The sequence below is a fragment of the Rhinolophus sinicus genome, linkage group LG03, assembly GCF_036562045.2.
Source record: "Rhinolophus sinicus isolate RSC01 linkage group LG03, ASM3656204v1, whole genome shotgun sequence".
Taxonomy (NCBI): domain Eukaryota; kingdom Metazoa; phylum Chordata; class Mammalia; order Chiroptera; family Rhinolophidae; genus Rhinolophus; species Rhinolophus sinicus.
In genome coordinates this window covers 147,603,389-147,628,874 of record NC_133753.1, presented here as the reverse complement: position 1 = coordinate 147,628,874, position 25,486 = coordinate 147,603,389, and the positions used below count along the sequence as shown (strand labels likewise).

The 25,486-nt window shown below is 38.6% G+C and overlaps 1 protein-coding gene across 8 annotated transcripts in view; it reads left to right on the top strand.

Annotated features, from left to right (window-relative positions):
- Positions 1 to 25,486, top strand: part of RASGRF2 (Ras protein specific guanine nucleotide releasing factor 2) — a 228,828-nt gene that overhangs the window by 87,671 nt on the left and 115,671 nt on the right. For all 8 annotated transcript variants that reach the window (XM_074328781.1, XM_074328780.1, XM_074328779.1 and 5 more), the window contains exons 3-9: positions 2,322 to 2,469; positions 5,585 to 5,674; positions 12,781 to 13,034; positions 15,980 to 16,059; positions 16,478 to 16,671; positions 21,542 to 21,651; positions 22,311 to 22,429. In XM_074328781.1, coding sequence (XP_074184882.1) covers positions 2,322 to 2,469; positions 5,585 to 5,674; positions 12,781 to 13,034; positions 15,980 to 16,059; positions 16,478 to 16,671; positions 21,542 to 21,651; positions 22,311 to 22,429 — 995 coding nt within the window. The remainder of the gene's footprint in view (positions 1 to 2,321; positions 2,470 to 5,584; positions 5,675 to 12,780; positions 13,035 to 15,979; positions 16,060 to 16,477; positions 16,672 to 21,541; positions 21,652 to 22,310; positions 22,430 to 25,486) is intronic.

The following is a 25,486-nucleotide window of genomic DNA, read 5'->3' as shown; positions in this document are numbered from 1 at the left end:
TGTCTTCTTGTTGTAAAGTCCCCTTTATCATTATGAAATGTTCATCTTTATTTCTTGTTACCTTCTTTATCCTGAAGTTTGTCTCATCTGATATCAGTATGGTTGTACCTGCTTTTCTCTGATTACCATTTGCTTGGAGTGTCAGTTTCCACCCTTTCACTTTGCATCTATATTTGTCCTTGTAGCTGAGATGTGTCTCTTAGAGGCAGCATATGGTTGGGTTTAGTTGTTTGATCCAGTCGGCTACTCTGTGCCTTTTTATTGGTGAGTTCAGTCCCTTTACATTTAGGGTGATTATTGATATATGAGAATTTCCTATCATTCTATCTCTGGTTTTCTGGTAGGATGGTGTCTCTAATTGTTTCTTAAATTTGTCATATTTCTAATGAAATCTATGAGAAAGAGCAGAATTTTTATTATACGAGTATTTTTCTCATGCTCTGTTTTACTTCCTCTTTTAAAAGTTCCCCAAAGTATATTTCTATGAAGAGTATGCTTCCCCCTCCCCCCTTTTTTCCCACTTATACTTACACAGCCTTTCTTTCTACTCTCTTAGGTAATTTCTTAGAAAAAGTTACTTAAAGATTTTTCTGACACTATGTTTTTTCCCCCCAACAAATAGCACACATGATGTAAGTGCTGAGGATGTTGAGATAATGGAACTAAAATTGTGATTTTTAGAATTGTCTTCATACAATTTTAGTTCCAAGTAGCACAAGCCTCTTTCAAATTAGTTTAGGTTAAAAGGAGGATTCATTAGATGGAAACTGCAATGTCTCACTGAAGTTAAGGGTAAAAATTATATTCAGATGTCACAAAGTTCTGGAACCAGAATCTAGAAAACTGACAGGAACCCAGGTAGTTATTACTTTTCTGTCTCAGACTTTTTGTCTCTTTTGTCCCCATTTATCTGAATATCTGCTATTCTTTTCTCTCTCAGTAAACTCACGTTTTTTTTTTGGCATGGATGTGGTCAAATATGGTTGCCCAACAATGGCAATCTGAGTTTCCAAGTTCATATCATCTCAGTTCAAGCAAATAGGTCAGAGGCACAATCCAATTCCAAGGAGAAAGAATCTAATTGGTTTATCTTGGGCCAGTTATGTCTTTTCAACGTGGTCATGAGGGTAGGCTTTGTGGTGAAACATGGCTGCCAGGGCCTAAGTTCCCAAAAAAGAAGTAATTATGAAAGATTGGGCAGATATCTTAAAACATGTCTGCTACAACATTCATATTTATGTCTAGTATGCTATTTCTCATTAGAGAGACAGTTTAGCTTATGGTTAAGAACATGGCCTTAGGGTCAGACAGACCTCGATTTGAATCCCAACCTTGCCTCTTACTAGCTGTGTGACCTCTGTGAGGAACAAATTCTTTCTCTGTACAATTGAGATGATAAAACCTATCCATTTGAGTTGCTGGGAGGATGAGATGAGAATACTCATATATATGGTACATCCTACACACTCAATAAATAGAAGCTATTGTTATTCCTATTATCATATCACTTGGGAAAGATTATGTGAATGGAGGAACATTTCACCACTCTGAATAGCACAAGAAAATCTGGAGATAAAAGTTTAGGTACTACACAATAGTATAATCAATAAAAATCTAAGAGAGTTTGCTGTTACTACATTTGGTCAAAGAAATGGACACAGGTTAGACTGCTGGAGTTAGGGCCCAACAAATCTACACTTTTTTCCAGAATGAAATTTTTTGCTTCAGTTGGTTTTGGAAAGAAAGTACAAGGGTTGTCAATGGTCTCACAATTGGAAATAGAGCCAAGTAGGGCTGGTAGTTGTTGGTCCAGTTATCATAGTTCTTTCCTGCCAGTGCCTGTTCTGATGGTCACTGCATTTAGTCTGCTTGGTGGCAAGTCTGTTCTGATTGGCTAGTGCCTTAACTAGTGAAATATTTTGAATATCATCCATGGAAGCCAAAGATGTGCCATCAATTCAAAGACTTCAGTTTTTTTGTTAAAAGAACATGTACTGTTTTGACTTAAGTTTCTTTGGTAAAAGAAGATTTACTATTTTCTTTGTAAAACTGTAGATTTCCTTTGCACTTTTCTCACTTGTGTGATAAAATTATGGGTGGCAGCCATTATTAAATGAACTCTTAGTAAAAAAAAATATGTAAAAGTATGATTCAAATTCTATATAGTTAAAAGTTGCCAAATGTAAGCCAAAAGTTAATTTTTACATAGAGTTAGCCAAACAAGCTATGTTTATGGCTTCTTTAAAAATGTAGCGTGTGCTTTTCTATATGGAACTGTAGTAAAACAATATCTCAATGACTAACTGTAATTTTCTCTCAAGTTATGCAGACATTTTGATTGAGAGGGAAGTATTAATGCAGAAGTACATTCATCTAATTCAGATCGTAGAGACAGAAAAAATTGCAGCTAACCAACTGCGGCATCAACTTGAAGATCAAGATACAGAAATCGAAAGGCTTAAATCAGAGGTATTTCCCATTTGGTGAATTCTTTCTCGTTGTTTCATGTTTCTTGTCATGTTGTCATGATTACATATCAAGGCAAAATTTTTATCCCAAACTTAGTTCCTCTTCCATCAACACATATATGGTCAGGCTAGTGATCTATATTAGAAATGAATCTAATGTCTATGTTAGGATTAGGTAAATATACTTCAATAAAATATCAGGATTATTGGCTATTTTTGAATTATTTATGCCCCTGATGTCCTTCATTTGATCAGATATTCAAGAATTGTCTATAATATTTAACTGTTTCCAGACTGACTCTTGTAGTAATGATAATTCTGGGTCTGTCATAGATTCTGTTGAAGCCCAAATGACAATTAAGGAAAGGCCAAAAATGCATTTAGAATGACTACTTTTTCTGTATCTAAGGAGTCCAGCCATCTCCCCTTTAGAATTTTGAAAAATACATTTGAGTTAAAGTATAAAACATTTGCTAGGGTGCATTTTTCCCTGAAGTTGGAATTCCTGTTTCCCTCCACTTTTCCCCCCCAACCCACCCAGTATGAGCTTCTTAGGCCCTGTACCCCCAATTAGTGAGATTGATGCCAAGTGAGAGCAGAAGGAGTCTGCAGCCATGGCAGTGTGCCTGGGTCCTCCCTTTCTCTGAGGTGCCCCTGTCCATATGCAGAAAGGTATATAAAAGTATATAAAAGTATATATATATGTAAAATGGTGTGATCAAAAATACAGTGAATGTTTAAATAAAAAAAATTATTGCAGTAAAAGACACATTGCTATTAATCTTCCTCAAAATACTCCCCCTTGTTTCGAATGCACTTATCCCATCATTCTTGCCACTATCTGAAGGAGTTCTGGAAGTCCTCTTTTATGAGTGTCTTTACTTCATCCTCCATCATGACAACACTCCATGTCACACGTCACTTCTGGTACGACAATTTCTGTCCTTATCCACCTTATTCACAGGGTCTGGCACCGTGCACTTCTGGCTCTTCCCCAAAGTCAAAATGACCATGAAAGATAAATGTGTTGAATTGATTCAGGACATTGAGATAGCCATGACAGTGCAACTAAAGACACTGTTGAAAGAAGACTTCCAGAACTGCTTCAGAAAGTGCAAAAATAATGGGATAAGTGTGATTGAAGTGAGGGGGAATAGTTTGAGGGGTATTAATGGCAATGTGTCTTTTACTGTAATAATTTTTTGAATGTAGAGTCACTGTATTTTGTGATCCCACTATAGATAGATAGATAGATAGATAGATAGATAGATAGATAGATAGATAGATACCTTTCCTTTTTGTACTGTCATTCCTCGTGGGAAGTGATTAATAACTAAAGAATTGAAGAGGAATGTAGAAATTGAGGGTTTTTTTCCTCCCCCTTTCTGGCTAGCAGTGGCATTAGAATTTGCTTAGCTTGAAAGAGAAGAATAGGACGAATGAAGAAACTACTACTACTTGTATCCTTGTTGGCAGAAACAATTCAGCCTCCTCAGCCTTGATAACTTTCTTGTCACTTTCCTGTCATTCGATATTTTCTTTTCATTTCCTCATAGCTTCTCCTAAGACATACACTGTGCATCCTATGAGGAGTTTTCACCTCCTGCCGCCTGTGTACATCACCTCCAGTGTATAGAGCATGAGTAGAAGCTTGTTCCATCTTGGATCTGCTTGTTTCTCTAGTGATAATAAGTTGCAGGACGTGTTCACCATATCATTAGTGCTGTTAACTTCCCAATTCAACCCTGAAATCTGAGATAGTGAAAACAACAACAGAAAACGTAACAAACCTGCATTTTACATGACTATATCAGGCACTGTAATTTAAAACAAAATTATTGTGTTCTTTCTTTGCCACAGTAAGCTAGAGCAGATGCTGTCTACTCAGTGAAAGAGGTTGGCATTTACTCCATAAGAGAAACAGCATCAAGTGATGTTCTCCAGTATTTATTTGTGTGTGCTTATATCTGTCTCCACTATGTTCTATTCTAGTCTGAATACAGATTGCAGCTAAAAACTGTCAGTAGCAGGTATGTCTTGTGTAGTTGCTTGACAGGAGCCATAATTTTCTACTCCTTTTGTTTTCCCACTTCTCTGCCAGAAAATGGCAGATACATATATTTGGTATTGGGGTTAAAAATGTAAAGACATGCAGAGGGGGCAATTATGTTTCCTTAACTGTGTAAGAGTGTGCTTGTTAGTAAATCTGTATAGGTTCTTATGATTGTAAGAGCCTACAATTGAGTGGTAATCCAGTGAATTTTATTGCTAAGTGCAGTTGAGAGGCCATCTGGTCTTGAGTTGCCCCTCACAGATCACAGAACTGAGCTGGAGATATAAGGAGATTCCAGGTTGTTTCAATTTTTTTTTTTTTTTATCCTCCTTTTCCTTTTCTTGGCTCACTGAGACCAACGCAAGGCTCTGAAGTCCATTTGCAGTTACCATTTTCCCAGGGAGATCTGTGAGCCTGCTGTACTATGTGTACTTGGAAGGCCATTGGTTGATTATTCCTATGGGGGAAACAAGAGCTTTGAGCTGAGTGTCATTGCATTTGGAGACCACAGGGCATTACAGTTAGCTGCCTTCGGGCAAGATGATTGGCATGTTGCTCAGCTCCTGAGAAGGCCAGGGCCTGGTTATCACTCCCAGTCAGGGCCGAGTTTTGGGCTAACATTTCTTCTAACCCAAATCCCAGTTCTCACTTTCCACAGTCACTTTTTTTTTTTTTTAATAATTTATTTTTTAAATTTATTGGGTGACAATTGTTAGTAAAATTACATAGATTTCAGGTGTACAATTCTGTATTACATCATCTATAAATCCCATTGTGTGTTCACCACCCAGAGTCAGTTCTCCTTCCATCACCATATATTTGATCCCCCTTATCCTCATCTCCCACTTCTTATAAGCACTTTTGTTAGTAACAAAACAAAACAGGCTTGGGGTGACGAAAGTCATTCTTTCCCTGCCTTGGCACCAAAGGCAGACAGAGTGTATAAAAAGTGAATGTTTCCTGAGGGTCTTGTAAGTGACCTTGTAAGGATAACTTCTAATGGGTTATGGCTATAATCCAGTATTTTCTAAACCATGAAATGGACTTATTTTGTGTTATATAGATTATTGCTCTTAATAAAACCAAGGAACGAATGCGGCCTTACCAAAGCAATCCAGAGGATGAGGATCCAGACATCAAGAAGATTAAAAAGGTAGGACGCTGGGTGTTTCTGGCTTTGGAGGAGCATGACAAGCAACTGTCTGTTCTGTAATAATGTCTTTGCCTCCCTGTCCTGAGCTGAGAACAAGCTTGGTGTTTCTATTCTAATGGCTCTAGACTTGCCAGATAGGGCTACTTCTCTAGCAAATTTTCAGCTTGAGATTTCTTTGCAGTTCTGGGAATCCCCTTTTGGACTCTGCAGGATGGATGCCAAAACTGCACGTTAAGATAACAGTGTTCTCCAGTTGGGTTAATTAGGTGCCGCTTTCATATTTTGGAGAAGTATTTTTAAAATTACATTTCAAAAATATTTCTTGTAGCCATAGTCTCTGGTGCTTATTTAATGAAAGTTTTTTTTAAAAAACATGTGAGAAGATTGAGTAAATCACTACATCTGCTCAGATTTCTGGTTTTGTATTGTTTCTTTCTTGTTTAACATCGACATAATCAGCAGATCTTTCCATCTCACTGTTATTTATAACTGTACAACTTGTGCAATTAACCAGACACTGGCACTCAGTCTAGTCTACTGTGTTTGCTTTATGTCATCTGGGTTTTGAGTTCCATAATCTTAATTGTCTTGTGTAAAGCATTTACTCAACTTTGTTAACATTATGTGAAAAGCCTCACTGTTAAAGAACTTTCTTGGCTACACATCTTCGAATCTTAATTTGTTCTTAATTTTTTAACCCTGTGTGTTTTTTTTTTCGCTAAATAATTATCCCCCTTCAGTTGTAACAAAATTTTAACTAAATATTGCTCAGAATTTGAAATAGAAATGCTTCTTAGGACTAAGTTTCAATGTTTTCAGTTTCCAAGAAATAAAAAAGTAAAATAACATTACTGCTTTCTTAGAATTTAAAACTTTAAAAATTGAATTTGGTTTATGTTATTGTGTTACAAGATTAATGCTATTGTCTTTCTTTTAATATTATGCAGTTACATGTAAACAGAGGTATGAATCAAATACAATTTGCAGTCCAGTTGTAGAAATTGGTCTGTTAGGAAGTGAGAGAACCAGCTTTTGCTCAGCGGGCAACACCAATCTAAGTAAATAGAAAGGTTTTACTCATCACAAAATTCAATTAAGTTGAATTTTGGAAATACTTCTATTAAATAGAAAGATAATGCTAAATGCTTTTTACATTTTCTACCTTCCTATTTCTTCTTTCTTTTAGTTTTCAATTACAGTTGACATACAATAATATATTAATTTCAGGTGTACAATATAGTGATTAGACATTTATATAACTTACGAAGTGGTCATCCTGATAAATCTAGTACCCATCTGACACCATACATAGTAATCACAGTATTATTGACTGTATTCCTAATACTATACTTTACATCCCCATGACTATTTTTTAACAACAAATTTTTACTTTTTAATCCCTTCCCCTTTTACCCATCCCTAACCCCCCTCCCAGCTGGCAACCATCAAAATGTTCTCTGTATCTATGAGTGTGTTTCTGTTTTGTTTGGTTGTTTATTTTGTTCTTTAGATTCCACATATAAATGAAATCACATTGCATCTGTCTTTCTCTCTCTGACATACTTCACTCAGCACGATACCCTTCAGGTCCATCCATGCCTCCGCAGATGGCAAGAACCCATTCCCTTCCATGGCTGAATAATATTCCATGTGCCACCTCCTCTTTATCCATTCATCCATCGACGGACACCTAGGCTGCTTCCACATCTTGGCCATTTTAAACAATGCTGCAAAGAACATATGGATACATAAGTCACCTCGAAGTAGTGTTTTGGGTTTCTTTGGATAAATACCGGAAGTGGGATTACTAGGTCCTTCTTTGCCTCTTGTTATATATAGCCTTTGTTTTAAAGTCTGTTTTATCTGATATAAGCATGGCTATCCCAGATTTTTTTTATTTTATTTTTATTTTCATGAAATTTCTTTTTCATTCTTTTACTTTCATTCTATGTGTGTCTTTTGATCTAAAGTGAGTCTCCTGTAGGCAACATATGTAAAGATCTTGTTCTTTTTTACTCATTCAGCTACACTATCTGTTGGTTGGAGCATTTACTCCATTTAAACTAAAGTAATTGTTGATAGATATGCAGTTATTACCAAATTATTATTCATATTTTTTTATCTTCTTTGTTATGTTCTTCTTAAAGAAGTCGCTATAACATTTTTTGTAATACTGGTTTGGTAATACGGTTAATGAACTCCTTTAGCTTTTTCTTGTCTGGTAAGCTCTTTATCTGTCCTTCAATTCTAAATTATAGCTTTGCTGTGTAGAGTAATCTTGGTTGTAGGTTCTGGTTTTCATCACTTTGAATATTTCCTGCCAGTCAGTTTTGGCCTGCAAAGTTTCTGTTGAGAAATCAACTGACAGTCTTATGGGAGCTCCCTTGTAAGTAACTGTAAGGACTGTTTTTCTCTTGCTGCTTTTAAGAGTCTCTCTTTGTCTTTAACCTTTGGCATTTTAATTATGATGTGTCTTGGTATGGGCCTCTTTGGGTTCATCTTGTTTGGGACTCTGCACTTTCTGGGCTTGTATGTCTATTTCCTTTGCCAGGTTAGGGAAGTTTTCTGTCATTATTTCTTCAAACCGTTTTTTCAATTCCTTGCTCTCTTCTCTTTCTGGTACCTCAATGATGCAAATGTTGGTATGCTTGCTGTTGTTCCAGAGGCCTCATAAACAGTCCACATTTTTTAAATTCTTTTTTCTTTTTGCTGTTCTGATTGGGTGTTTTCTGCTACTTTGTCTTCCAAATTGCTAATTTGATCCTCTGCTCCATCTAGTCTGCTGGTGATTCCTTCTAGTGCACTTTTTATTTCAGTTATTGTATTCTTCATTTCTGATGGGTTTCTTTTTATGTTTTCTATTTTATTTTTATATTTTCTGTCTCTTTGTTAAAGTTCTCATTGAGTTCATCTATTCTTCCCCTAAGTTCATTGAGCATCTTTATAACCAGTGTTTTTAACTCTGCGTCTGGTAGTTTGCTTGTCTCCATTTTGTTTAGTTCTTTTTCTGGAGCTTTGTTCTGTGTTGTCATTTGGGGCATGTTTCTTTGTCTTCTCATTTTGGCTGCATCCCTGTGTTTATTTCTATGTATTAGGTAGAACTGCTGTGTCTCCCCATCTTTGTAGAGTGACCTTATGTAGTAGGTGTCCTGTGGGGCCCAGTGGCACAGTTTCACTGGTCAGCTGAGCCAGGTGCTGCATGTGTGTCCCTGTGTGGGTTGTGTGTACCCTCCTGTTGTAGTTGAGCCTTGATTGCTGTTTGCACATCAATAGAAGGGATTAACCTTCAGGCTGATTGGTTATAAGGACTTGCTGTGACAACAGTGGAAGAGGTTTTGTGCAGGGGCTGACCCTATGGAGTAGGGTTTGCTTTAGCAGGGCTATGCTGCCTGCCTAGTTTTCCCTTTAGGTGTGTTTTCTGTGGAGGCAGCTGGGTGGTGCTCCAGCTCCAGCCACAAAGTATGCCAGTCCTAGGGTCTCCTTGGGGAGGGGCCCTGCTGCAGGCCAAGTTCAGCCACAGCCTGTGACCTGCCCAGGGCTACCTGGCATGAGCCACAAAGCAATCCACAGGTGATAGCCACCCACTGTAGGCTTGAAGGTGCCTGGGAGAGGCCAAGCCATGGACTGAGTCTAGCTCACATTAATGCCAGGCTTGGAGCTGCTCAGCACGAGGTACAGTGCATGCCAAGGCCAGATGCTGCCTGTTTGGGTTTTGTGAACCTTTGAGAGATTTTAGGAAAGTCCACAGCATGAGCCAAGACAGGCCCTTAATTTGGAAAAGCCACTGAAAACTGCATGGGTGGGTTTGCAAGTTGGGTGGGGTGGGGTCTCAGAGAATCCCCAGGCAGGGTGAACAGTGTTAGCCAGGTTGATGGAAACTCAGATATGGTGGCTGCCTGCACCAGCACTCCAGGATAGGGGAAGGCTCAACAGAGCAATAATGGATTCTACCAGTACTTCTGTCTGGGAGAAAGCTGCCTCTCGAACTCTCACCCTGAAGCCAGACAATTCAGTTCCTCCCCATATATCCCTGGCATTTTTCAAGCTGCTGCCCCAGTGCTGGAGCTCAGAGCAAGTGAGTCCATCAGTGAGTAAGTCCATGCATGGGCCCTTTAAGAGGAATGCCTGGGACTGCAGCCTTCCTCTTCGTACTCAGCCCCAATCGCTGCTGGTTTTCATAGCCACAAGTTGTGGATACTTCTCTTCCCAGCACTGGAACCCTGGGTGGGGAGACTGGTGTGGAGATGGGACCCTTCACTCCTCTGGGGGCAAGGGAGGGACCTCCATAGCTGAGATATCCCTCCCAGTTTTTAATGGCCACACATGGGTTTGTGACCAGCCTGTTCCGCATCTCAGCTGCTCCTACCTACCAGTCTTGAGGTGGCTTCTTCCGTATGTCCTTAGTTGTAGGACTTCTGTTCAGCTAGACTTCAGGTGATTCTCAATGATAGTTGTTCTGTAGTTTAGTTGTAATTTTGATGTGGTCATGAGAGGAAGCAAGCACAGCATTTACCTACTCTGCCATCTTGTCTGGAAATCATCTATTTTTCCTATTTCATAATAGAAGTAATTAACAGAAAACTATTTGTAAACTTGTTAAATAGGTTTTGAAATTAACGCTATTGTTTTTTTCGGTCTCAAATCAAACTAATGTCTGTGTGAAAAGGAGTGCTTACAATTGAATTAGTTTCTCTATTCTGATCTTGACAAATATCAACTTAATTTTTTTAACTTCAAGAGACCAAAAATTGAGATTGGTTATAATTCATAGAAATTTCCCATTAGATTTTTCTAAATAATATGTATATAATTTCTCTGATACAATTCTATTAAAATGTGGTTAATTTTTATTTTGGGGGGGGTACATCAACTGTATGAATGACTGTATGAAAATTGATAGTGTGCAGACAACATTGGTAGGTAAATAATACAATTTTAAAATTTCAAAAGAAGAGTAGTTGTTTAAATACATGATAATATAGCCCACATGGGTGAAGTACTAGTATGGAAAAAATAAAAAGTGTAAGAATGTTTTGAATAGATAACAATGATAACTAAAAAGGATTTGGTAGTGATTTATGCTTTCAATGATATATGAATTTGCAACCTGCTTTGTTGCTGAATCTGCCACTTAAATATAACAAATCCTAATAAATTACCATAACTTTTCTAAAACTACAAAGGACTTCAGATTTTTTTGGTCAGTTATTTTATAGATGAGGAAATGGAGGACTAGAATTTATGGTCACCCACCAGGTTAGTTGCAGAGCCTTTGGGTTAAGGATTATGACATATACCTGTCTGCTTAGCACCCAACATTTACCTGGGCATTGAAACGATGGTGAGTCAATATTTGTTAGCTAAAACACACAGACCAGTGCACTTTGTCAGGTTTGCCTGTTATTTTTCAAACCATACCTAGGGAATTCAGATCAGTTTTAGAGGCTGTCATATTTTCTATGAGTTTATTTTTAATTATGTCTCATGTTTCTTTTCACAAAATAATCACCATTGCAAATTGTTAACGTGTGTTTTACCCATGTGGCTGGGAAAGAGAGTCCTTACAGTTAACAAAAGGCAGATAAAAGAACACTTAAGTCTGGTTGCAGCCTTCCTATCTGTGTAATTTACCACAAAATTTAGTTTACTCGTGTATAAAAGGAAGAAGTTGGATGAGCTAATCTCTAATATTTATTTTTTAAACTTAAAAAAAGTCTCAACAATAAAAAAAGTCAAAAGACCTGATTTAAAAATAGATAAAGGACATGAATAGACTTTTCTCCAAAGCTGATACAATGGGCCATTTGTATATAATCTTTGGAGACATCATATACATATGAAAAGATGCTTAACATCTCTAAACATCAGAAATACAAATTAAAACACAATGTGATGTCAACTCACATCCATTAGGATGGCTACTCTCAAAAAAAAAACCCAGAAAATGATTATTGATGAAGATATGGAGAAATTGGAACTCTTGTGCACTGTTGTAGGATTGTAAAATGATTCAACTGCTATGGAAAACAGTATGATGTTTCCTCAAAAAATTAAAAAAAGAACTAAGATATGATCCAGCAATCCTGTTTGGGATAAATATCCAAAAGAATTGAAAGCAAGATCTTGAAGAGATAATTCCACTCCCATATTTACTGCAGCATTATTAACAATAGTCAAGAGATAGAAGCAACCGAAATGTCTACTGAAAGATGGTGTACATATGTACTGTGGTACTGTGTACAGTGGTACATATGTACAGTGGAATATTATTCAGCCTCAAAAAGGAAGGGAATCCTGGAATATGTTACAACATGGGTGAACTTTGAAGACATTATACTAAGTAAAATAAGCCCTGCACGAAAAAACAGATACTGTTTGATTCCACCTACATGAATTATCTGAAGTAGTCAAACTCACAGAAATAGAAAGTAGAATGGTGGTTATCAGGGCCTGAGGGAAGGGGAAAATTAGGAGTTGTTTAATGGGTACAGAGTTTTAGTTGTGCAAGATGAAAAAGTTCTTCAGATATGTTGTACAACAATGTGAAAATACTTGATCCTACTGAACTGTACACTAAAAATGGTTAAGATGGTAAATTTTGTTTTGTTTTTTACTACTAAAAATTTTTTAAAATATCTGATTTTTTATTGTTAAAAAACTTTTTCAATTTATTCCTTTCTTGAAACATTAATGTCTAATGCAAGACTTCTAACTTCTAAGTATTACATACTTATGTATGTAATATTATTATATTCTGGTGCCCACATAGACATGCCTAAACACCTTAAGCTTATGGAAGAAATTTGTGAGCCTGGTAAAAAAATTTTTTTTAAACCATCTTTTTTTCTGCTATTTGAAAGAAGCTTGCCATTATATATTCTAGTGGTGGGAACATTAGTGCACCAATGAAACAACAGTGTTTTATATGGCACAGGAGGGTCATTCTTACTGAGAGACTTAAGAAAGCCAGTCTCAAAGCTCCCTGAGATTCTTTTTCTTTTTTCTTCCTTCCTCCCTTCCTCCCTCCCTCCTTCCCTCTACCTCCCTTTGTCTCTCCCTCCCTCCATCCCTCCCTTTCTTTTCCTTTTTTTTTTGTTGTTCTGTAGGTTCAGAGCTTCATGCGAGGATGGTTGTGTAGAAGGAAATGGAAGACCATTGTGCAGGATTACATTTGTTCTCCTCATGCTGAAAGTATGAGGAAGAGAAATCAAATTGTGTTCACTATGGTCGAGGCTGAGTCTGAGTATGTTCACCAGCTCTACATCCTGGTCAATGGCTTCCTCCGGCCCCTACGAATGGCGGCCAGCTCCAAGAAGCCCCCTATCAGTCACGATGATGTCAGCAGTATTTTTCTCAACAGGTTTGTTTTGGCATAAATCAAAGAGTCATGTGCCACTTGTATTTCTTAAAAAGACTTTTTACTCTATTCTTAAAAGAATAGGTATCATAAATTCACTTTCATGAGTTTATGATATTGAAAATAAGAAAGCTATCATTTATGTTTCATTTTTAGTCCAAATTTCTATATCTTTATCTTGAATCTTGGCATACAGCTCTCTGGTTTTCTTCTCTATTTGACATAGGTTTTCTTGTCATTATGTGTGGTGTGTGTGTGTGTGTTTATTGGGGAAGATCATCTCCCTCACAAACTGAGGGAATGGAGTGATTAATGGGTCTTTGCATGTAATTATACAAAAGTACTTTAGGGAGAGCAAAAACTAACAGAAGGCCTGAGACTCTCTAGTAAATTTTTTCACTCAATAAATATTTATAGTGTCCTTACTGCTGAGGATTCATCAGTGAAAAAAGAAAAAAAAAAAAATCCCTGCCTTCATGGAACTTAAATTTCCCTGAGGGAAGACAGACAATTAATAGTGAACAGTGAAGTGAAATATGTGGTATATTATGTGATGATGAGTGCTGTGGAAAAAATAAAGTGAAGGAGGTAATAGGGGAAAGAGAGTGCTTGTGTGTTTTACTTAATATTTTAGTTATTTGTTTTTGAGTAGACAATACATTTCCATGTTCAAAGGTCAAAACAACATGAAAACATCAAACAACAGTTAGAAGTCTCACTCTTACCCTGTCTTTGCCCACCACATTTCCCCCACTTTGTATACCATGTTTCCCCGAAAATAAGACCTAGCCAGACCATCAGCTCTAATGCATCTTTTGGAGCAAAAATTAATGTAAGACCCGGTCTTATTTTACTGTAAGACTGGGTATAATATAATATAATATAATATAATATAATATAATATAATATAATACCAGGTCTATATAATATAATATAATGTAATATAATACTGCATCTTATATTAATTTTTGCTCCAAAAGACGCATGAGAGCTGATTGTCCAGCTAGGTCTTATTTTCAGGGAAATGGTATGTATATAACCATTTTAGTTAGTTTCTTATGTACCTTCCAGTGTTTTTTGATACAGGTTCAATCAAGTATGCATTTTGAATCTTATTTTCTCCCTTATTACACAAAAGGCAATGTACTTTAACATATACTTATTTTTTTCACTTAACAGTGTATACTGGACAGCTTTCCATATTGATATGTAAAGAGCATTCTATTTTTTTTAAAATTGCTGCTTGGTATTATATTATGTGAATGTGCCATAGTTTTTTTGTTTGTTTTGTTTTTAAATATAGCTAGTCTTTAGAAAGGCCTCAAAGGTAAGTCAACATTTGAACAAAGACTTGAGTTGGTGAGGAAGTAGCCATGTGGCTACCTGGGGGGAAAGTGATGCAAACAGAGGGGACTGCCTGTGCAAAGGTCCTGGGACTGGAGCAGGCCTGACTTGTTTGTTTGAGAAACTGCCAAGGTCAGTGTGGATGAAGGGGGACGTTAGAACATTAACAGTAAGACATCGTAAAATGTTTGCTTTTACTTGAAGTGAGATGGGGAGACACTGGTAGGGTTTTGAGCAGGCTAGTGGCGTGACGACTTATTTTTGAAAGGCTTACTCTGGCTTCTCTATTGAGAATAGACTGTGAGCAGATCAGTTTGGAGGCTATTTCAATAAGCCAGGTGAGAGATGATTAGAGCAGGGAGGCCTGTTAGGTGGCTATTGTGATAATCCAACCAATAGATAATTGTTAATGGAGAAAGTGATAAGTGGTTGGATTCTGGATATATTTTTAACGGAGAGCCAGTAAGATTTTTTTGATGAGTTTGACGTGGATTTTGAGGGAAAGCAAAAAGCAGATAAGATTCCAAGGTGTTTGACCTGAATAACCCGAAGTATGGAGGTGCTATTTACTAAATGGGGGAGATTGAGGCAAGAACAGATTTAAGGTAAAGGTAAAGAGTTTTCATCTTGGACCTGTTGAGCATGAGATTCTGTTAGCCATCCAAATGGGGAAATCAAGTGATCAGGGATTGGATATTAGTCTCGGTAATATAGTTAAGGTAGGAGTCTGGGCTGGAGATATAAATTTGGGAGACCAATAGCATAAAGATAGTATTTAATGCTGTAGTCTGAATGAGGTTTCCAAGGGAGTGAATACAGATGCATGAGAGACGAGGAACAAGGACTGAGCCCTGGAATATTCCAACGTTTAGAGGTTAGGAAGATGAAGAGGAGCTATAATATGATAGTAAAGAGGATGAATTAGAGTTGCAGGATGAAAACCAGAATGGGTTGTCCTAGAGACCAAAGCAAGAGGGAATAAACAACTATGTCAAAAAGAGGTCAAATAGAATGATAACTGAGAACTGACTGGATTTAACAACTTGGAGCTTATTGGTAATTTTAATGAGGAACCAAAACCAGATTAGATAGAGGGAACGAAGGAGAGAATGGGGAATTGGAACTGGACAGAGTGGGTATAGAAAACCCTTTCAAAGGAGGGTTGATGTGAAAAGGAGCAGAGACACAAGGTAGTACCTGGAGATAAATAAAAAAGTATAGAAAAGTGTGTGTGTGTGTGTGTGTGTGTGTGTGTGTGTGTGTGTGTATTTTAAGATGGGATAAGATCCTCAGAGGAGAGAAGTTCAAAGGCCCGAGAGGCCAGGATACTGGCAGGTTTGTGTGCATATTGGAGTCACCAAGAATTATGACAGAAGCAGTGTTGGAGGAAAGACTGACAGTGAGCTGGGCGCTCAGAGCTCAGGGTGTTAGAAGAGTGGCTGGAGGGTTTGCAGATGACGGCAAAAAGGAGGTCATGAGTGGAAGTCTGACAGCATGAGATCAACGCTAAGCTTTTCTGTTGTGAAGGAGGGAGATTTTCCCACACTGGGTGGCAATGGCTCCGCTAAAGACTAAACTGTATAATTTTTAAATTTTTTTTACAGTGAAACAATCATGTTTCTTCATGAAATATTTCATCAAGGACTGAAGGCAAGGATAGCAAACTGGCCTACTTTAATTTTAGGTAAGTGCGTGCTTTAGAGATACAAGATTTTCTCTTAATATGCTTACAATTAGAGGAAAATAACTTCAACATCATTCAGCTGAAGCTGTTGCGTTTTCCTGTTGACCTGTGAGCTTCTTTAACTTATTGGGTATTTGTCACATTGGCCTTCAGGCCCTGTCCTAATATCCTTTCTCCTGGCCTGTCATAGTTATTTGGGGCTAGAGTTAGGCTGTGTTTCCCCGGGGGTGGGGGTACATTCTATCAGATCAGTCATTCAGGCATCTGCTCTGGGGCCCCATGCATGTGTGACACCTGGTCCTGGGAGCCACTCTCGGCCACTCCCATTGAGTGAACACAGCCAGTCCACCCTCTCCCCATTCCTTAGATAAATTACCAATCACCAGAAGAAACTGCCATGTTTACTTCTTCTTTCCAGCTGATCTGTTTGATATTTTGCTCCCCATGCTGAACATTTATCAAGAATTTGTGCGTAATCACCAGTACAGTCTCCAAGTGCTTGCCAATTGTAAGCAAAACAGAGATTTTGACAAACTTTTAAAACAGTATGAAGCCAACCCTGCCTGCGAGGGGAGGATGCTGGAAACATTCTTGACCTATCCAATGTTTCAGGTAAGTCCTCTGGGATGTATTGTTTAGGTCATCGGTTCCAGCTTGATGTTTCTGATACCTGGTTTGACCAGAGTGAGATGTGCAGGGATCCCTTGTGAGGAATTATGGCACCTAGGTATCATTTGTCATCTTGAGTTTGAGGGATCAATAAATTTATGCCACACATTCTTTCTCTGTCCAGCATATGTAAGAAAACCAGGCATTTTTGAGACAATTAAATAAAAAAATGATTTTTTGAATAGCAGCACAATTTTCCCTTTACAGAAAGATTCCACACAGACCTCTTCCATGAAGTCTCCTCCTCCAGCATGTTTAAAAATATTATTAGGTTTACAGAAATAGGATGCTGTGCAAATGTTCCAGTGTATGCTGGTTGCATAAAAGGTTCCTAAGGAATGGAGTGGAATGCTGGGAAAGTCTTTGTTTTTGTTGTGATTGCTGTTGAGTCTCCCTTGGCTGGAGCTTTGGAGAGCAGAAGGAGGACCTCCCCAGTCACAGAGGCTGTGGAGACAGGAGTCAGAGGCACTGGCTGGACCTGGGGACTCTTGGCCCCCGTCAGGATGCTGCAGGGAGGCTGGGGCTTGTCCTGACATTCACTCTGTGAGAGCAGAGCAAAGCAAGGGATCAAGTACACTTGTGTTCTTTCCTACATCTAGGGTTTTACCATTAAGAGCTCTTGAGTGAGAACTGCAGAGGCCAAAATGTGAATTGAAGCTCATGTTCTTTTGAAAAGTGTTGATTCTGTTCTTTTGGAAAAGCATCGAGTGTTCCCATTGTGGAATTTATGGGGCTTCTAGCCAGCCCTCTAGATTGTCATGTGGTAAACTGATTCTCCTAATCACGTGTGTTAGGGTTTCTGTGGAGAACTTTGTCTCCCTGGACAGGCATGTCTGACCCCAGCCCATCATTTTATAGCCTCAGAAAGAAACTTTGCCCTGGTTCATAATTGTTTATCTTAGCGTTTGTCAATCCTGCTTGAAATTCTGGAAGTCACCATAGAAGATTTTTAAAAACCAAAAGGATGCATCTGAAACAACTTAAGTATAGTGAAACTTTATAATATTATTGTGGTTTTTTCATGGAACTAAATTGTTTGAACCCTTTGCCTCTCTGAGGAAATATTTGTAAAATATTTCACAAGGAAAACTTCAAAGCAAAAAAAGGCTTTTATTTTTGATAACCTTATACAAAATTGTAATTTACGATTTTATTTATAGTGAAACAGGTTTTATATAATGCAGTGTTCTTCTGAGATTCTATTGGAATCTTTGGCAGTTATCTCTAGCTGATGATTAAAATATCCTAGATTGTATCTGTTCAGCAACCTCAACTCAGGTGAATATACAAAGGTAGAGTTGTGAAAGACACACGGAACATTCAGAGAGATTCCTAGCTCCCTTTTTCACAGCCTACTGATATCTTTCCAAGTGCTACTATATCCCCCTGATGTGACTCTCTCAATGTTTTAAGATTCCGCCACCTTTCCCTCCCTCCTCCTGGCATTGAAGCCCAATAACAATGACTTGGCATTTCGATTGACCCTGAGGAATCCCCATAATGTCAGAAAAAGACCACTGGACTGGAAATCTTTAGGAGACTTGGATGTCTTGCTCCCCCTTCAGTCATATGGAACCAGCCTAAATCTCCATTTCTTAAACTCAAAATTGAGGGAACAGGCCTCTGGTTGTCTCCCAGAGCATTAGCTCATGGACTCTGTGATCCGACACAGACTAGACTGGTTCTGAAAGTTTGGGTTGGATCACTTTGTGGTGCTGCAAGGAGCCTGGTGGTAGTCTGGCCCCACCCCATGCCCACCAAGACAGTGATGGCCCTACAGCCTAGAACTGAGCTAACAGGTCAGACGTTGAGATTTTCCAGGTTTTTTTCACACCAGGGTCACCAAAGGTCTCAGCTTGTGAGAGCCATCGTTCTGGGAAAAGCCACCAACTTAAAGAATTTAGCCAGAATCGGTCCAACTGCAAGAAATGTGCAAATTGAAAGAGCACTGCCTTGCGCTGTTTATTTATTTGCTTTCCCATAACTGTCTTGCTGCTGTATAACTATTCTGAATAGACCAAGAGGGGAAATCATCAGCGTTTGCTGCCCATGGACCTCATTCTCCTCGGTGTCTCTCCTCTGTCTTGTTCCGTTGGCGTCTCTCCCTCTTGCCCTCTCTTTGGAGTGACCATGTGGAACAGTGGGGGGAACGGCCCTTTCTAGATGCTTGAAGATGTTTCTTACGAGGTCCATGCCCATTCTATTCTTTTTGTTGCTTTTTGGTCCTTTCAGTAATGAGGTGAAATAGTCATGAAGGCCTTCGCTCCCTCACGTGATCCAGGGGTATCCAATCCCCTCAGCACGCATCTCAGCAAATGTTCTTCTGCCTTGCTCCACTGTAGGCTGACACCTGGGGATGAGGTTGGGGCGTTGCACATTTTTGCTGTTTAACAACAATGGAAGCCTTGACCCTAGTTCATACCACCAAGGGCCTCTGCCCAGACTTATTTTGGAGCCTAGATATAGGGGCAGGAGTGGGGCAGAGGGAGAAGGAGAGGCGGTTGGCGACTTTTTGCCTGTGTATGTGTAGAAAAATGTCGTGTTCTACCTCATTCTGTGCCCTTCGTCAAGTAAGTCAATTGCTGCTGTTAAAGAACTATGTTGAATTATGGAAACATGGAGGCATTGTAGAACTTAAATGATGCAGTGAATTTACCCTCAAGTGAACTGTCAGACAAGTAAGTTCAAGTGTTGCCAAGAAATTTGTTATGGAAAATAATGTAGTCATTAACATAATGTTTATTTAGCAAAGACAGTGGCTTGGCTGGTACTGTTTCACTGGGCTCCAGCTACTCATAAGGCCATAGGTGAGCGGATCATGAAATGCTTCTGACAAGAACAGCACTGTTCTTGTTCTCCAGAAAGTAGCCACCTATTTACTGTAACTGAAGAGCAAGCTAATTAATGTTAATAAATTGACAAGTATTGTTCCATAATTGAAAGCAGAATTATGATTCATCTAGACAGCACTTTCTATGATTCTTGGGTTTTTTGGGAACAGATTTATAATAAGCTCTTGAATATACAGATGAGCTCTTCGGAGAGCCATCCACTTGGTCTGCTTTTTGGAAGTTTCAGGCTTGTTTATTCCTCCAACTAGAAATTGGAAAGGGCCAGTTACTGAATTTCAAATCCATCCTCTTGAATCTTAGCCAAGGGGCTCTCTAAAATAGATTTAATTAATGGGGGAGGATGGTGAAACTTTCGACTAAACTTAGTTTCGTAGGTTTTCAGTGCATTATAAGTAGTCAGGCTCTCCCACTCCTGCCCTTTTTGTTATGAAAAACTGAGCACATTAGCTGTTGGTTGCCTTGATTTTCTTGTAGAACTACTAATTTAGAGCCAAACTTTTATCAATCATGGGATTATGCAAAAGAGATATTTGAAAGCATCCTTATCCCAAGAGCCTTCGCCAAGTGGGACATCCCTACAGGCTGTTTTAGTGAGAAGTTTCTGGGATGGAGAGAGGCAGAAAGCATCCTACATCCTTCCTTCAAAGGGAGGGGTCTCCTGTGCCCCACCCTCCTATGGCTAAGAAGTCTGTACACTGCCGAAACTTTGACTTGATGACATTTTCTAGGAGAGATTCCAGAGTAGGGGCTTCAGATGGATGTCTGTGCTGCTGGTTGTGCCCTCCGTGCCTCGTGCATAAATGTGGACACTCAGTGAATATTAGTAAATAACCCAATGAAGACCACCACCTGCATGAGAGTAAAAGTAGATCTGTGGATATAGAGCCACTAACGCCTCCGGTCAGAATGGAAGGGGCTACCCCACGGGCCCTCGGAAGCTGTTTTCTTTTCTTCGTTCTCAGAGATCCTTTCAAGTGCTGAGTGAGACCCCAGTTCCACAGAAGAGACACACTGGGTTAGTGCACTGGTCAGAGCTGGGCTCAGGGTTGGCTCTGTTGTTTACTATGAGGCCACCTTGGGCAAGTTACCGAACCTCTCTACACTTTGTTTTCTTATTTGTAAAACAGGGAATAATCCTGTGTTTCTGGAGGACTTGATGCATGTACAAACCTTGAGCACCAATCTGACCCACAGTGGGCAGTGTTATGGTAGCTATTGTTCACATATGTTACTATTAAAATTAAACTCATTGCCCCTGCTTTCTAAAAAAATTTAGTTTCTAATCCAGTAAAAGAATAAATATGTTGAATCACTATAATTTGAGTTAAATCTCTACTGTGGTCTATTAAAACCTTCATGGGATTGGTGGAATTTCTGCCTTTCATGGAATTCAGATAGTCTGTTCATAAACAAAAGTATAAGTAAATAATCTAATTAAATAATACTTTTTACTGCTGGAAGGATGAATTGAGGTAAAGCAGGATCAGAATGTAAAAAGGATGAATGTATCTTCTTCTCCCATTTTAATCCTTAAAGAGAACATTGCAGTAGGATTGTCATTTTTTTTAAAAAAATTGCTAAAAGGCAAATACACATAAAATACAGACTCAAATGAGTTGATGATAGTTAAATCCGTTTCCCTATGAACCAATTTTCAAAAATTATGATTAAGAAATGTATGATTATATTAAAAAAATCTAAAGAAACAGTTGTTTCTTTGTAGCATAATATTTTATTACTGTTTTCATATGTTCTTGGTGAAGTGTGTGTGTGTGTGTGTGCGTGCACGTGTGTGTGAAGTTTGAAGCGTAGTTTAGTTTGAATCTATTTCTTAAAAAATAGAATTGTAAAACAAAACTGCCAGAGGAGAGATGAGCTCCTCAGATGTGATGACGACACACCAGGGAACGTCCGGGTGTTTCTCAGCCCAACCTCACGCTCACACTGGCCTTTGCATTTAGATCCCCAGGTACATCATTACACTTCATGAGCTCCTAGCTCATACACCCCATGAGCATGTGGAGAGGAAAAGTCTGGAGTTTGCTAAATCAAAACTTGAGGAACTGTCCAGGTATGTGGAGAATTTATAATAAAGGCTTGATATGGGGAAGTGCAAGTTAGTAGTCTGTGTGTCCGTGGAGTGAGAGGCAAGACACAATCCAGCTTCTTAGATTCACCTGCAAGTTTAATGCTAGTTCGTGAGATTGGGTGTATTCTGATTTAAGTTTGGGAATGTTTGCATTTCTTTCAGAGTAACAGAAAAATGATTTTTTGTTGTTACATTTTTGTATTCATATTTGTCAAGAAGCTGCAGAATGTATATTTTGGATTTATCAGTGACTTTTCAGTGTATCAGGCAGTTATTTATATCTGTGTTTCTTTAGCTTATATGGGATAAATGATGCAAAGGTCTCTAGTTTACTCTGCTTCTAAGAAAGGGAATCCTAATTTCAATGAAGGGAGCTGTTCGTAATACGTTGCTTTCCTGTTGCATTTGCAAGCAGCATTCCTAGGACATTCATTGATCACTGCCCTAGTTATCATTTAGAGTCATGATGTACATTGGCCTTGCTTTGGGTCATAACTTGTTGAAGCCTGGACAGCCAGTCTGCTTCCCCCACAGCCCCAGTTACATTGATACAAGTTCCCAGGTGGAGCTCTTCTTTGATTACCTGCTAGGGCAATAGAAAATATCTCTTACACTGATACTGTCTGTGTTGTGTCTGACAGGATAATGCACGATGAAGTGAGTGACACTGAAAACATAAGGAAGAATCTTGCCATAGAAAGAATGATAGTAGAGGGCTGTGATATTTTGCTGGATACCAGCCAAACTTTCATCCGCCAAGGTAAGTCCATATTCAGCAGACCCAATTTTCGTGACCTCTGCTACTCCTGCCTCCTTGTCACTGGCAGATCCAGGAAAGCATACTTGATTTAGCTGTGTGATTCCTGCTGTTCATGCAGGACATCCCCATGGCCTTGCCGGAGGCTGGGGGTGAGGCCCACCTTTGTGCTGTTTCTTTTCAGGGGCCATGAAAAACAGCAACACTATAAGAAACAGTAAGGCATGAGTGGGACAGTAAATTATATTCTGACTGGATGTAGATTACATTCCCTACAGCTCCGAGGAGGACAGAGTGGTCTGGCTGATTGGAATGTCAGTGCCAGGTGGTGATGACATTCAGGCAAAGGCCCAAGAGAAACTTGCATTACTCAAAGCCCTTTCACAGAGCAGTGGGGATAGTGTCTGAAGTGAAAACAGCTGTCTGTTGTTCCCATATTTCATCAGCACTTCTGGAGGCCCCACATGATATGATTTAGCTCGATTGGTAACTTCGGTTACCATGAAATGTCTCACTCTTGACCCTGCCACGCTTTGGTAATGGTGACGGTATCTTGTTTATGGGGTGTGCCTTGGAGGCATCATCCAGTAAATTAAGCTTTTGAAGCATCGAAAATATTTGTATCAGAAACTGGAGAAGCAACAACATAACGGTGTATAACCTCCGTGGCTCTCAAACCAAAGTGGGGGAAGTAAGCCACATCCCAAGTTCTTTTTAAGGGCTTAGGCATTTAGGAGGGGAACATGACCCATGGAATTGATTTCAGACAACATATTGCACACATTTATGATTTTGAACTTGGTGAGGAGTGGCACTTAAATTTGCAATAACTGGAATTTACCTTTAATGTAGTTTCTGTTTCTAATGTGCCAATATTAGTTAAAGATAACTTGCATTTCTGTTGCCTACCAAAATGTGCTGCTTAAAATATTTTGTGCCTCGTCAAAACAAGACCTTATCTGTGCTGTGCACATGAATTTGTGCACGGGATACTTAAAAAGTTTAGCACATGTTGTTCTATTTTCCATTATTTATTTACCAAGAGAGACATCACACATACGTTAAAGTTGGGAAGTATATTTTAGGAAATGAGACCTTTTCTCATTTTTAGATTTCAACTTTAATTTTTCTTCAACTATTAATGGAATATAATTCTAACAGTGGCAGGCCTTCCTAATTTCTTCTCTATTCCTCCACACCAACTGTGTCCCCATCCTGGCTCCTGCCTTCCCAGCCAGCACTTGCCTGCCTCTGTGCCTTTCCGTGTGCTGTCTGTCCCCAGCCTGGGGGCCGGGAATGCCCTGGTCTTTTTCATTGATGCTTCTCAAAGGTCTGCTTTTCCTACCAGGCTCAGGTCAGACACCTCTAAGGAGCCTTCTAATATTTCCCCTTCATCTTCCCATCCTCTCCCCTCCAGTTAGAATGAACCTACCTTGCTCCTCATTGCCAAAGCCTTTTGCTCCTGGTGCACATATTTCGTCCTCTGGTGTATTACAGGCACGTGTTTGCATGCCTATCTCTCCCAAGAGTTACAACTCCGAGGGCAATGTTGGTGATTTCTTGCTTGCCTAGTATGATGCTTTCCATGATGGATCCCTGGAAGATGGGCATTGGATTAAACTGAATTGCTTGTTGAATTGCAGTTTGCGTTGTAAGGTGTCTTATTTTGTGTTTTTCTTGTGTTTAGAATTTACTGAAAAAGACTAGTTGTTGAATTGAGCTTTATAAAATGTAAGAGTGGAAACAAAAGTTTCAATTACTAGTATTCAATTTCTGAAAAGACTTTTGATTGAAAAGGATTGTTAGGCATACATATTTAATATATTTCTACACTTAGGCTGTTTTGATCTAGGTTTGTTAAAAACATCTATAATGAAAAATGCCAGAAGTTTGAATATATTAAATGTCATATTTTTTTCCATTGTCCCTGGAGGAAAGTCAATGACAAGCCACCTCTTCCTTTGATTCACGTCCAAATGTTATTTATTGTTTGTTCTGTATCACACGTTTAAGGCACTCCTATCAGCTATTAATATGTCTGATATAATTATTGTATTGATGTTGATGCAATGATTTGCCTTTCAGCAGTGTTTTTCTGTATTGTGTGGTTTGGTTAGTCTGTTTAAGAAATATTCAATAAATCTGTTTTTTAAAAAAATCATACCTTACTCTGAAAGCAGAAAGAAATCCAATTACAGATAATTTGGAAAGTTTGAATTATTGTGGTTTGGTTGTTCCTATTATCGCTTTTACTAAATACCCTTAATGGGCTTTAAAACTCATTGAGGTGGGGTTTTTTTTTTCCATTCTTTTAAATTTTTAGGGAGTCTTTTTTATGCAATAGATTACAATTTATGTCTAATTTTGTGTTAGCATTGTGTTATTTCCTTTTAGGGATGACATGAGGTCTGTTTCTGTGTGTGTGTGTGTTTATGTGCGTGCACATGTATGTGTGCATATGTGCAAATATGTGCATGGTTTCAACTTTAAGTGAATTTTTATTCTGAGGAGTAGGACAAATAAGTCACCCAGCTCCTCTGAAAGGCCTCAGCTTCTCTTGAATGTTAGTCCACAGGAATTTAGTGATTGAAATAACAGAAGTTTCATTATAAATTGATTCCAATTATTAGACAGTTGATGACTAGGATGCAAAGTACTGTAGCTCTCGGTGGTCTGATAGTGTCATTTGTTTCCCCAAATCTATTCAAAGTTTGTTGAACAAATGTGTGAGTGTCTGAGGCAATAATGGGAAGACAGTACAGCCACATCACTGGGGGTCAAATGCTTCTCCTCTGCTTTTTGCTCTGTGATATTGGGCAATTTATTTAACCTCTCTTTGCCTCAGTTTCCTCTCCTTAAGTTGCAGTACCTATCCTTTAGGGTTCTTGTGAAGATTAAATGAGCAAATGCTCGCAAAAGCATCTAGACTAGTGCCTGTGAGATTATGACATAAATATTAAAAATCAAGATCCAAACTTTGGAATGAGTTTCTATTTTCAATAACATGATATATATATATATATATATTTAGTCGAGGATAAAGGCACTCTAAATTGACAT